Source organism: Tinamus guttatus, unplaced genomic scaffold (assembly GCF_059628265.1).
Source record: "Tinamus guttatus ecotype Peru unplaced genomic scaffold, ASM5962826v1 Tinamus_guttatus_pri_ptg000291l, whole genome shotgun sequence".
NCBI lineage: Eukaryota > Metazoa > Chordata > Aves > Tinamiformes > Tinamidae > Tinamus > Tinamus guttatus.
Genome location: NW_028288825.1, coordinates 42,903 through 55,179, shown reverse-complemented (window position 1 = coordinate 55,179; position 12,277 = coordinate 42,903). Strand labels below are relative to the sequence as shown.

The 12,277-nt window shown below is 43.6% G+C and overlaps 1 protein-coding gene across 3 annotated transcripts in view; it reads left to right on the top strand.

Moving 5' to 3' along the window:
- TTYH3 (tweety family member 3) overlaps window positions 1-12,277 on the top strand; it is a 70,656-nt gene that overhangs the window by 43,772 nt on the left and 14,607 nt on the right. For all 3 annotated transcript variants that reach the window (XM_088527749.1, XM_088527750.1, XM_088527748.1), the window contains exons 3-7: window positions 336-447; window positions 1,252-1,472; window positions 2,211-2,306; window positions 4,891-4,963; window positions 5,332-5,407. In XM_088527749.1, the coding sequence (XP_088383875.1) occupies window positions 336-447; window positions 1,252-1,472; window positions 2,211-2,306; window positions 4,891-4,963; window positions 5,332-5,407 (578 nt within the window). The remainder of the gene's footprint in view (window positions 1-335; window positions 448-1,251; window positions 1,473-2,210; window positions 2,307-4,890; window positions 4,964-5,331; window positions 5,408-12,277) is intronic.

Genomic DNA, 12,277 nt, shown 5'->3' with positions numbered 1-12,277 from the left:
CTGCTTTTCAAAATGTAGTGAGTGAAACTAGTCCCTGTCCAGAGGAGGTGCGAGACCCCTGGCATAGCTGTGATAGCTCTCCTTCCTCTTGGAGGAGCATTTGGAGGACAATTTGGTGGCTGGATTTCCATTTGCCCCATGATTAGCTCTGAACTTTCTAAGTTCTCCAGCAGATTTTCATTCCTGGACCATGAATGAAACGCACTCATTAAGAAGAGGTGGTGTGTCTTGTCCATCATATGGATGCTATGCAGAGAATTGATGGCTACACAGGAAGCATGGGAGAACATTCACAGATTAGTTGACTTTACCCTTTCCTGCTTTTCTCTTTGCAGTGCTGGAATTGCCGTTGGCTTCTATGGAAATGGAGAGACCAGCGATGGTATCCACCGCCTGACGTACTCACTCCGCCACGCGAACCGCACCGTGGCGGGTGTCCAAGACCGGGTAAGCACGAGGGCAGGTGTGTCAGCAAATGGGGAGTGTGCAAATGAGCTGATTTAGCACCTTAGCGCCTCTCCCTGACTCAGGCTGTGCTTGTACTCTGCCCTTCTTTTGTTAGGCTCTGATCTCAGAGATGTGCTAAAATTTCCATTAGTGGAGTGTTGTTTTCTTCAGCTCTTCTAAAAATATCAAAGCAAACACAGCTTGTTAGATGAAGTCTTCTCTTTGCAATTGTGCTTCGTTTAAAAAAAAAAAAAAAAAAAAACAGATTAGCTCTTCTCCACATCCGGAAATGGAGGGAGGCCAAAAAAAAAAAAAAAAAAAAAAAAAAAACACTTTAGCAAAATTGACTGTTGCTGCGATACCACATGGCATCGTTCAGCAACCCAGATAGCTCTAGCTACTAACCTTCTGGTACAGCATTGCCGTTAGTAAATGATCCTCCACAAGACTTTAATTGTAGCCATTTTTATAATCTGTTTTAGGAATGCGGTGAATATATCTTGAGAGGGAGGGGAAAAAAAATGTATTCCCAGCCCTAGTGGCTGTGTTCTAGGTCTATACTGTTCTGTTGGGTCACCTATCTTGATACAGAAGATGGGATTGAAACTAATTCAGTGAAGACAGAGGCAGAAGATTAAAAAGTGATAGTTACTGTCTGTGTAGCAATCTGAGATGTTTAAGACAGAGGAACAGTAATCTATAAACTGTTCATTGCTTACTAGAAAGGATCGGTCATCTTTTTCTTTCTTGACTTCCTTTTAGACCAACAAATATATGTATATATTTTTAACTACTGTTCTCTAGGTACTAGATACGGCATTGGCCCTGAACCAAACAGTGGAACCAAACTTGCAGGTCCTGGAGGAGATGTTCACCAAGCAGACAGACTACCTGCGTGTCATCCAGAAGCTGCAAGGTCTCTTGGATGATCTGGTCAGGCAAACAACTGAGATCCCTTTTTGGAAGAATGAAGAGCTGTCTCTGGAGGAGCTGGCAATTCAGATTGACCTGTATGACTGGTACAGGTATGTAGCATGTTATAGTGCAGAAGATCTATTATTTTGTTGTGACCAGTGTTCTGCAGCAATGATGTGAGTGTTCTGGGTGGCTGAGCCAAAGGCTTCTTTAATTACTATGAATGCACTTGGCCCACCCATCTGATTCATTTTGTAGAGCAAAACTGCAGTGAGTTTAAATAAACATATGTAGCAACAACCTTTTTTTTTTTTTTTTTTTTTTTTGCTATGTTCATCACCAGCTGAAGGGAAACTCAGTCTTGGTGTAAAAAGACTATTGTCAGTGTTCTCTTACTTGGAGAAAAATCCCTATGGAGCCAGTGCTGCTACATGTTATATAGTGCATTGCAGTTTGTACAGCATGTTTGTTAACTAAATAGAGCAGGGCACTGAACAAGCTTCCTTGTGTTAACATTCTCCCTAGCATTCCTTTTCTATTAAACTTATTCAGTAGAAATTTGCAGAGAGTGTATTCCACCAATAAAAATGTTTCAGTTACTTTACATTTGTGGTTGGATGTTTTCTAACAAGTATCTAGGAAGTTCAAGAAGTCAAACTTTTTTCCCTGATGCTATCCAGCTTGCATACACCTTTATATAATAGGAGTGGGCTTCTAAGAAACAAGCTGAATTGAGGAAGCCAGCAAACATGGAAAGCTGTCAGTGGATTAGTCAATGGTGATTAGCTTTTACCTAAAGAAAGGCTGTTCTTCCAATGAGTTGTTTGTTTGTTTTTTATTTACTTTAGGTGGCTGGGATACCTGGGCCTGCTCCTGTTCCATGTTCTGATATGTTTGCTGGTGCTCTTTGGGCTTATAAGAAACTCCAGGGCCATTCTTATGGGGTAAGTCCTGCTGTAGGCATAGTGCACAAGAAAGGCCAGCAGAATGCAAATGGCTGTTTGTTCAGTCCTCTGGATTGCGGTCAGATGATTTCATGCACTTCTGAGACTAAATAGCTTGAGCTTCTTAATTCAGAGAGACTTTTAGAGCATAGCTCTTTGGTAGGAGCAGAGCTGCATCTGCTGTGTGTTCATGGAAAGGTTCGTGAGATGTAACACTCAATGGTACTGGTGTCCTTTGCTTTAGTATCAAAGAGAAGGAACTCACTTGGGCAGAGTCTGCCAGAGTAGCACTGGAAGCCTTAACCTGGCAGGCAGGTCAGGTCAGGGAAGCACTTGGGAGACGGTTATTGTGAATGTTTCCTTTAAATTAACAAGCTTTAAAAATCTCCCTTTAATTCTCTGCAGTTGTGAAGAGAGGGGTACTGGATGATAAGTACTACATGTGGTTACACAACCCGGTAGCGTGCGTTTTCTGTCACGATCTGCTCTTGTTTACCTTTGGCTGTCACACCTGAGGAGATGATAAACTGAGAACAAGCAATGTTTTGTACAGTTATGAGGAGGCGTTTTGTTGCCGTGATACTGCAATATTAACTCACATCTATCTCTTAAAAGGTACTGCAAATGCTGCCATGCTCAGGCCCCATTACAAGAAAAATTATTCCTTTCCCTATTTTGTAGCTTGGTTTAGCTTGACATATTTGGCAAAGACCACTCGTATTATAAAAGCTTAACAGTTTGACAACTGACTTGGTCAAGAGTTTATCCTGCTATATGATCTTTATGGTCTTTATTTATATGCCATTAATAGCTGGAATGTATATTCAGACTTTTTATTTGCCAGATGACTTGATACCTGGCAGTATTTTTATAAAAACAAAAGTCTAAGTATATGCACAGATGGTTACCCCAGAGTTTAAATTAGCATCTCATTCTGTCCTAGTCAGAGGTTCAGATTGAGGTATTCCCCAAAGGAAGCACATGGAATAAAGAACCAACTGTATCACAGCCAAGCAGGATGGTCAAATGCCAGTTTTAGATCTTGTAGCCAAGCAGTTGGTTACTGACCCAGTCATCTTCATTTAAAGTTAAACAGCAACTGTGTCGTGTTGAGCTGATTACCTTGCTCAGCTGAAGGCACCAAGCCGTGATGACCTTATGTCACAAAACCACAGAACCTTGCTGGTCTATAACTGATAATTTTTGCATCTGTTTGGAAAAAGCTTAGTAAAATTTAAGCATCCTATTTCAGAGAACTGCACAGTTTAGCTTGATGAACTTTCATGAATTCTGCAAGATCCATTCACAAAGTAGAGACTGCTCAAAGTTAAAATAGTTGATAAACTGAGAGGTAGATCTTTCTTTTTAATGTAAGCTCATAGATTTTATTCATTTCTTTATTTTTGTAAAGCACTAGTCTGCAGTAAGACATAAATGCAGCGCAAGATGTGTAGACCTGTCTCTCTCTTACTGAGATGCTTGCAGTAGATTTTTTTTTTTTTAATCTCAGTTATAAATAGGTTCTTATTTTACCTTCTGTGGGGGGTTGGAAGGGGAAGAAATGTACTTAGGTTTCAAAGTGTGAAGTGAAAGGCATCTGTCGCAGAGCAGCCCTCTACCCTGAAGGTAGGGATGCTTGCAGTGATACAGCTCATCAGTCTGTATTCCCGTACCTGGAGGGTTTTAGGAGCATTTCTACCTAAATATCTCTAGCACTCACGCTGATGCCAAAGGTGGAGAGCTAATGGGCTGGCTGGGGAAGTGCAAAGGCCTTTCCCACTGGTGCGTGCTGGCTGAATGTCATTGAGACCTCTGCTCTGTCATCTGTGCTTGTGTCACTGTCTTGACTTAATAGCAGACGTTTCCCACTCTTTCTGCCAGTAATGAGGTCCAGCTGTCGGAATGAAATTTTAAGTGTGTGCAGAGAAAAAAAAAAAAACCTGCCTTTTAGAGATGCACTCACATGGCTGTAGTAGGTATTTAATCTGGTGTGCTGAACTGTTTGCTGACAGATGCGTGTGTCTCTCTCTGGGTTATGTGGGGTGCTTAGGTGCTGTTCAGATACCTGCAGCTTGCAAATGAAGTCAGGTGTCCAGCGCTTACACCCTGATGACCTCGTTTATTCTAGAAACTTTAGGTATTTGCCCAGTTTTGGATCTGTACGGCTCCAAAATACGAAATATTTTTCTTTGAATGACATTGGACCTAAAAGGCAAAGACCAGAGTAAGAACAGTGGACGTGTAGCAAGCCCCTTGCCAATCCACTTTCCTAGAGCCACCGGTGTCTTCACACCTTTGGTTTCTTTCTGGTGCTCTGCTAGGAGCAGACTGAAGAGTTTCCTTCCACCCTCCTCCTCTTCCCGCTACCATCGCAATGCCAAGTAACATGGGAACCAACAACTGGCCATAAGCTTTTCTAGTTGCTCTGTCCATGGCATATGAAGCGGGATAGCTTATCTGAATATACAGTGGTTAATATTTTGTTGGCTTTGGTCATCACTTTGGACTGGAATAATAAATTTTTCCAAGTAACTGAATGCTGGAATTAAAGCCTCTACGTCTGCCCTCTGTCTGTTTTCTACAGGGTGTGCTTGCTTGGAGTGCTTGCCCTGATTATCAGCTGGGGATCCTTGGGTCTGGAGTTGGCTGTCGCTGTGGTAAGTAGCTCTGAGCCAAATCCAACTTGCCCCTTGCTGTAAGTTTATCGGACCCAGAAATAAGTTGCTATTAGTGCATGTTACAATGTACCTGTTCTGTGGTATCCTGTTCTAAGTAGCTGTCTTGTTCAGCTGCTTGATTAAGAGCTCTTCCTCTGTATCAAGGAAATGTTCAGGGCTCTTCCTCTGTAGCATGCTTCACCAGTTGCTATTCCAGCACTGCTGTGGGTGAGTAAAGCAATGCCAGTGGGATGATGATGAGAGACTTTAGCCTCCAAAATGCCTCCTAAAGTAGAGTGTTCTCTGATGTTAACCTGGCTCAACTCCTCTTTGATATTCCTTTTCGCTTTTGTCTTGCACCTACCTAGGGCTCCAGTGACTTCTGTATTAACCCTGATGCCTATGTCTCCAAAGTGGTTGAAGATAATGGAGTGCTTAGTACTGGTAAGTGCTACCTTGGGACTGGCTTAGGCATGGAGTCCTGTGGCTCCATCCGGGACACTGGAGTGTGGCAGTGGCCAAGGGAATTCAAGGCTACATTTGGAACCCAGAAACTTGTGTACGCTGAGAAAAGCAGATGCTTGCGGAGGCTGCCTTCCCAAGGAAGTTCTTTCCAAAGAAGCATTTCCACTGCAGTCTGAAGTACAAACATGTATGTTTTGCCAAAGAGCTTTCTGAGTCTGTCTTCTGTCTTGCCCTCAGGTGGAAATAACTGAAAAGAAGGAACAACAGAAATCCCTGGATTATTTTTCTTTAAATATAGTGCCCTTGATCTTGTTACTGCTGTCTACGTGACAAAATTGTGACAATAGTGTGCAGGTTAAGTTGCCTTTTCAGAAACATTCTCTTGGGTTTATATTCCTTGGAATCTGGTATATTTATTCTTGCATCTGTTACCAAATATATATATAATTTCCTATAACGGCTATAAATAGGAGTATTTAAATACTTTAAAGGGTAAATGAACTGAAACAGGAATATAAATAAAGTAGAAAGGTATGGCTTTCCTTTTCTGTTATAAATGCAGTATTTTGGCTCCTTTGTTCACCCTTTTCCATTTAAAGCAATGTGCCTTCTTCACGATGGCCATCAACTGGAACAGTGGCTGATTTGGGATTTGTTACTCCTAATTTAGCCTGAAGTGGTTGGTGAGATGAGGGGTGTCTCCAGTTTGGTCCTTAGGGAGCAAAACAGGTATTCAGAACAGTCTCGGTAGTAAGATTTCACTAGGCTTTTGCCCACTAGTAGAAATAACTGTAAGTGCTAAAAAAGAAAGGTTTCTTTCCTTTCCTTTCCTTTTTCTTCTTGCTACGTAAATGTTTTTTACTTTTTTGTAAAAGTACTCTTTTTTGTACCCCTACTTTTGATATTCCCTTTCTAGTTCTGTATATGATAATCACAAATAAGCGATGGCAGTGATTTGTAGAAGTTGCTGTTTATTGTTCTCTGGTTCTTATTTGCTGCAATCTGAGAATCTTTGCCTTACATTCAGAAGATACAGTGCATTGCCTGCCCATAGCCAAATGCTGCCTCTTACTGTGTAATTGAAAAGGAATTAGGTATGTAGCTGTGGCTGATGGTGCAGGGATTGGAAGCAATAAGAAATGTTTATGTCTGGAGGCAGAATGTAGTATAACAGAGCGTGTACAGGTTGATATTACTACCCTACAGCTTATTCTTGGAATGCCTTATTTATTGATTTCTTGGGAAGGAGAGGGGAAAGCCGGACAGCTCAATACAGAGAAGTCTTTGTAACAAAGAAATGCAATAAGGAAAGAGTATTGGTATTTAACACTGCACCAGATAAGAATCTTCCCACCGTGAAGATGACTAAGATGTGGCTTCGGTTACCAGAAAGTCTCGTTGTTGTTGGAGGCTGCAAACAGGGAGACCAAGAGGAAATACCTGCTCGACGCTACGGCTGGCTGTGTGCTGTAATAACTTGATAGCCCCAGTCAGCTCTGGAGCATGTTTGGTAACAAATAGGTTGACCTGGAGAAACTGAAAACCCCTGTCTCTTTATATAACTTCCCTGTTCTATCTGCCTTGCTTAGCTCCTGCGTTTTTATTCCCCACAATTAGTATTGTGAGCACCTTCCCTCTTTTTTTTTTTTTTAAAAAAAAAAAAAAAAAGCAGCAGCAAATCAAACTATTTCCTGAGCTTCTCGTCATTCCAGGCAGCTGGTGGTCAAATGTTCTGTGTTCCCCTGTGGATTTTCACTACTGTGTCTTAGTTTACGGTCAGGAAACTAGGGAAATGGCTCCTGGTCCCCATTGCTGGAAGTGTTTGTGCACCTGAGCAGGAAGGAAAATGATGACGTGAGGGCTTCAGTGTGGAATTGTTCGAAGACACTTGAATCCCAATAATGGCTTTGTGAAAGCATCCTTGAAAGCCTGGAATAAGCACTGGTGTCCCTTAATAAGCTTGGCTATAAATTGCAGCAGCTGCTTTGTGATCAGCTGGGCCATCTATATGAGAAGAGCGACGGTCTGGTGAGAGGCCAGGCAGACAGCTGAGAGCAAGAGCCATTACTGTCCTCACGAAGGAAGCCGTCCTCTTTCAAGGTCTCTGGTTCTGGTGCACGGGCTCTTGACATTTTGTTTTGCTGCCTCTGCTCTTCAGGTGTTGCCCTTGAACGTAAGTGGCAGCGTAGATAAATTGAGACAAACACTTTAAAATTGCTCCGGCTAGTTTCACCAGAGTGTATCAGACCATGGACTTTCCATTTTGGGAAAGAGATGACTAAGAGAGGATTTCACCTATAAAATCATGAATGGCAAGGAGAAAGGTGGATAGGAATTGGTAGTTACTATTTTAGGAAACAAAAGCAAAAGAAGGGAGTATCAAATAAAGCTGGCTCAGCCAGAGGAGATGGTGCTCTTTCCAGCAGGCAGCTGCACTCTGAAACTCCTTGTCCAAGACTATGGTGGCTCTGAAAGTTTTCGTGGGGGCTGAAGGGGAGAATCAAAGTCAAAGGATCAAATTTGGAGGTTAGGTAGAGAAAGAGTAAATTTACCTTGGGAATCTCTTCAGCTGACAATATGGTGGGGAGAGCAGTGCTCTGGTTTTAGGCTTCCCTATGCTTCTGCTTTTGTGCTAGGGTACAGGACACAGGGTTAGATGCTGTCCTGTAATCTTACTTGTTGTAACAGCTTTTATGATCTTAGCTTTAAACATAAAGCAACCAGAGGCTTCAATGCTGGTTCAGCTTTTCCCATCAACTGATATTTTGTTATTGTTTTTAAATACATTATGTTATAATTTTCTCAGCCCTATGCTTTGGCGTTCAGAGTAGGAGTGAGTGATCTAGGTTTGCGTAACTACATTGTGATTTTTGCTTATTTTTTTCTTTGTTTTTCTTTCTGCAGTAGATTTCCCAGAAAAATAACAGCATATTTTTCTTGGATACTGGGCAACAAATATATTAATATTCCCTTTTTGTGTGTTTGTATTAATTGCTGCTTACAGATTGAAATAGAACTAATGGAGCTGAGAGTAATCCGATTAAGTGCATTATTGTTGTTGCCATGTTTTTAGCTGGAGAGATGTCCTTTTTTTTTTTTTGTAGATAAAAATTTGCTGCATTAAAAAATGGGGTGGAGTGGGAAGGAGGAGGCAGAAAGCATTAATGCAGATTTCCTGGAGAAGGAATGACTTAAATCATTTTCCGGAAGAGGCTGATATATGTGTCTAACTCGCCCAGTATTCATTAATTGAGATAAAGTCAATGGAGCTGAACAGTGACTGTATAATCAGCTCCTGCTGCTAGTAAAAAGGCTTGGTGCAGCCAAGATGTTTATTTTCAAAGCAGGAGGCCATCTTCAAGTCTCATTCTTTTTTTCCCTGATATTGTGTGATTATAAATGACTTATTGAATAAAATTAAACAAAAAGGCCCAATCTGTCTAATCTTTGGGAAGAGCTTTCTCCCAGTTCTTGTACTGGAAGTCTGTGTAGTGAGCAGACCCAAGGGAGCCTCCAGGGCTGGTGCTCTTTGCAGTGTTACTACATGGGCCTGAGGAGCTTCAAAGGGACTGGAGCATCTATCCTATGAGGAAAGACTAAGTGAGCTGGACCTGTTCAGCCTGGAGAAGAGAAGATTGAGAGGAGGTCTGATCAACATGTACAAATACCTGAGGGGGAACATAGGGAGGATGGGGCCAAACTCTTCCTGGTGGTGACCAGTGACAGAACAAGGGGCAATGGGTACAAGTTGAAACATAGGCAGTTGCATCTCCTTGTGAGGAAAAACTTCTTTCCTGTGAGGGTGACAGAGGGTGACAGAGCCCTGGCACAGGCTGCCCAGAGAGGCTGTGGAGGCTCCTTCTCTGGAGATCTTCCAAACCAGCCTGGATGCCGCCCTGTGCCCCGTGCTCTGGGTGTCCCTGCTGGAGCAGGGGGTTGGACTGGATGATCTCTAGAGGTCCCTTCCAACCTCAGCCATTCCGTGATTCTCCAAAGCTGTGCTCGGAGCTGCCGAGCTGACGCTGGATTTCGGAGGCCGCGCTTCCCCGTGCGGTTTAGCTGAACTGCTGATTAGCAGGAAGCTTTGGCCGCACGGCACTCGCACTGGCTAGAAGCTCAGTGCCAAAACCTCGTGGTGACTGGCCTGATTTCACCAGTGCAAGAGTGACGTATGTGTGAGGAATACAGAGGGCATACAGATCCTGCCCTCGGACTGTTGCTTTAGGGAAACAAGATTCCTGTTGGAGGATATGTCAGTGTTACCTGGGCAAGAAAAAAGAGCTGACTCAAAGTCTCCCTCCTTGGGCACCCGAGGTGATGTTCTTCCCTGGCAGGTGGTCTCCTCTGGGTGTAAAATGTGAAGTGGAAGCTGCTTAGTGCTCAGGCAGAGGTGAAGAACGGCTGGGAAAAGCCGGTGTGGGGAACTTTTTTTTTAAAACTAGGATATTTTTTGTATAGCATTTTGTGCTTGCTCTTTACCCTACAGCCCTCCTTGCTGCCTCTTGGCACATGTAATGCCATTTTTGCATTCTGCAGAGCTTTTTTAGAAACGAATAGTAAGTCTCCCTGGCTGCAGAAGCAGTAAGTGGATTCAAGCAGCTGAAGCTGACTCGGGTAAGCTGTTCCACTTTTCTTTCTAGGAAAAACAGGACTTTGCAAAAACGAAGCAACTGGGGTGGTTCCCCTCCTAGCCTTCTGCTCACCCGCGTGGGGACGGTGGGTCGGGACCGCTGCGAGCACCAGCAGGCGCAGGCAGCTGCTGCTGTGACCCTGCCCAACCCTCTCCTGCAGGCTGCAGCTCTGAGGCCAGTTTTGGAAACTAGATCCAGCCTTCAGGAATGTTCCTTAAGAGGAAAATGCATTAGAAGAGTAATTCTAACAAGCAGCTAGAGCTGTTAGTGTGCAAATGAGCATTAATACAGCTGTTTTCTGCACTGAAATGTGAGATTTTTCTCTTGTAGAGGACAGTCATTTGCCAGTTTAAATCCCCCAAAGGTGGCAGTGCCTGCTGCTCTGCTCCCTTTCCCTGCCTGCTGGTTTGGAGGCTGGGCTCATGCTTCACTCGCTTAGAGGCTTTGTGGCACAGATTCACTTTAAGACAGCTTCACTGCCTATTGCAGCATTGGTTTTAAACCACCACAGCACGCTGTGCCGTACAGGGTAAGGCTAAACTTACTCTCTTTTGCGATTTTATAAAGCATGTGCTAGGTATGGAGTGTGTCACTTGTCAGCTGTAATGTCATTGCTCCCAGGGCCCAGCTGTGCTGAGGTTACCTTCCCAGGGAGCGGAGCAAGGGAAGCTCTTACTTCCCTCTACCCCTTTTTGCTTCGCTTGTAACCAGGCTGTCTTTGACACTAGGCCCATGGGTTGCAAAGTGTGATGATATTGGGAAGTCTCATCTATAGCCTTCATACCAGGAATGACCCAGAAGGCCTGAAAAGAAGTTTCTGCAGCCCTGTATTAGCAGTTTATTATGGAACTTAATGCACTATAAAGGTGATGTAAATGTAATGCTGCTGAGGGGGAGCCTATGAGAAAATGTTAGTGGCCCATTGGTTTAAAATAATAAATGACTACACCCGAGCCCCTTAGGTCAGCCTGTGATGCTGGGGAGTGCTGTTACTGTGCTGCTCTTTCAGTGCAGGGGCTCTTTAACCCATTTTTCCATAGCCATTTTACATGATTTATGGGCCTGGGAGGAGCAATCCTTTCCTTGGCTCAGTAACTGTGCACAGTAGTTTGTGTGGTCTGCTCAAAGTGAGCCCTATAAAGCAGTTCTTGCTGCTCTCCTATCTGCCCACATTTTGCTAATTGCTGTTTAGAGGCTTGGCTGAGGGGGAGACATAAGTCATCCTGGAGAAGGATTTGGTGGGGGGAGATGAGCAGCTGGCAGAAGCTGCCCCAAAGTAGGCTAATGAATTATAAATAACAGCTGTCGGGTTGCACTGGCAGCGTGCAGGAGCTGGCAGTCTCCGTGGTAGCACTTGGGCTGCAGCGCGTAGGCTTGCCGAGAGGGGCATGCAATATTTATGGAAGTGCGGCAGAATGGGAATGCAGTCAGGTCTGCCTTCTTAGCAATCCTGCTTGCTCGTGGTCATGCGTTTTCCTGGTTTCTGAGTTGGGGCTGTTTAAAATGCCTTTGTGACCTGGACTGTGCTGTCCTGAAAGTCCCAGGGAGAAGATTAAGAAGAATGGAAGAAGATGTTAATGATGGTAGGGGAAGGCAAAGCATATGTATGGCTTGTCTCAAGTGAGCAAAGTTCAGCATGCATAGAAGTGTGACAGCTCAGCAAAATTAATATGGAAAGGACCTGTAAAATGTTTGAGAATTAATCTGGAGGTATTGAGACGACTAAGCCTTTCACAGAACTCTCTCCCTCTACAGCCTCATTGAGAAGCACAGAAGAGAGTCTGGATATTTTGAATTTGTGTGTATTGACATCCTACATGTAGCAGGCACAGGAGGGTTAGGGCTCATGAGAACATCAGGCTGATTTTATGCCCCTTGAATGCAAAGAAGCAGAGCTGTGTGTTCAAGCCTGGGACAGGCTGCAATCTCATTGACTTGCTTATCTGGAAGCAGCTGGAGTTGCAGCTTTTACAACCAAGTCTTCAGTGTTCTGTAATCGCTGATAGGACTGCTAAGCATTAAGGCTCTTGGGATAATACAAGCAAATGATCTGAGGTCCCTTGAACAGGGTAATGCATTGCTAGTATCCTAATATCCACTAAGAGCTTTCACCTCTGACCAATGCAGAAAATAACCTTTTGTTTCTTTTGCCCGAGTCAAATGAAAGATCCAAAATAAACTGCACACACTCTTATAATTAGTCTAATTCAGACCTTCC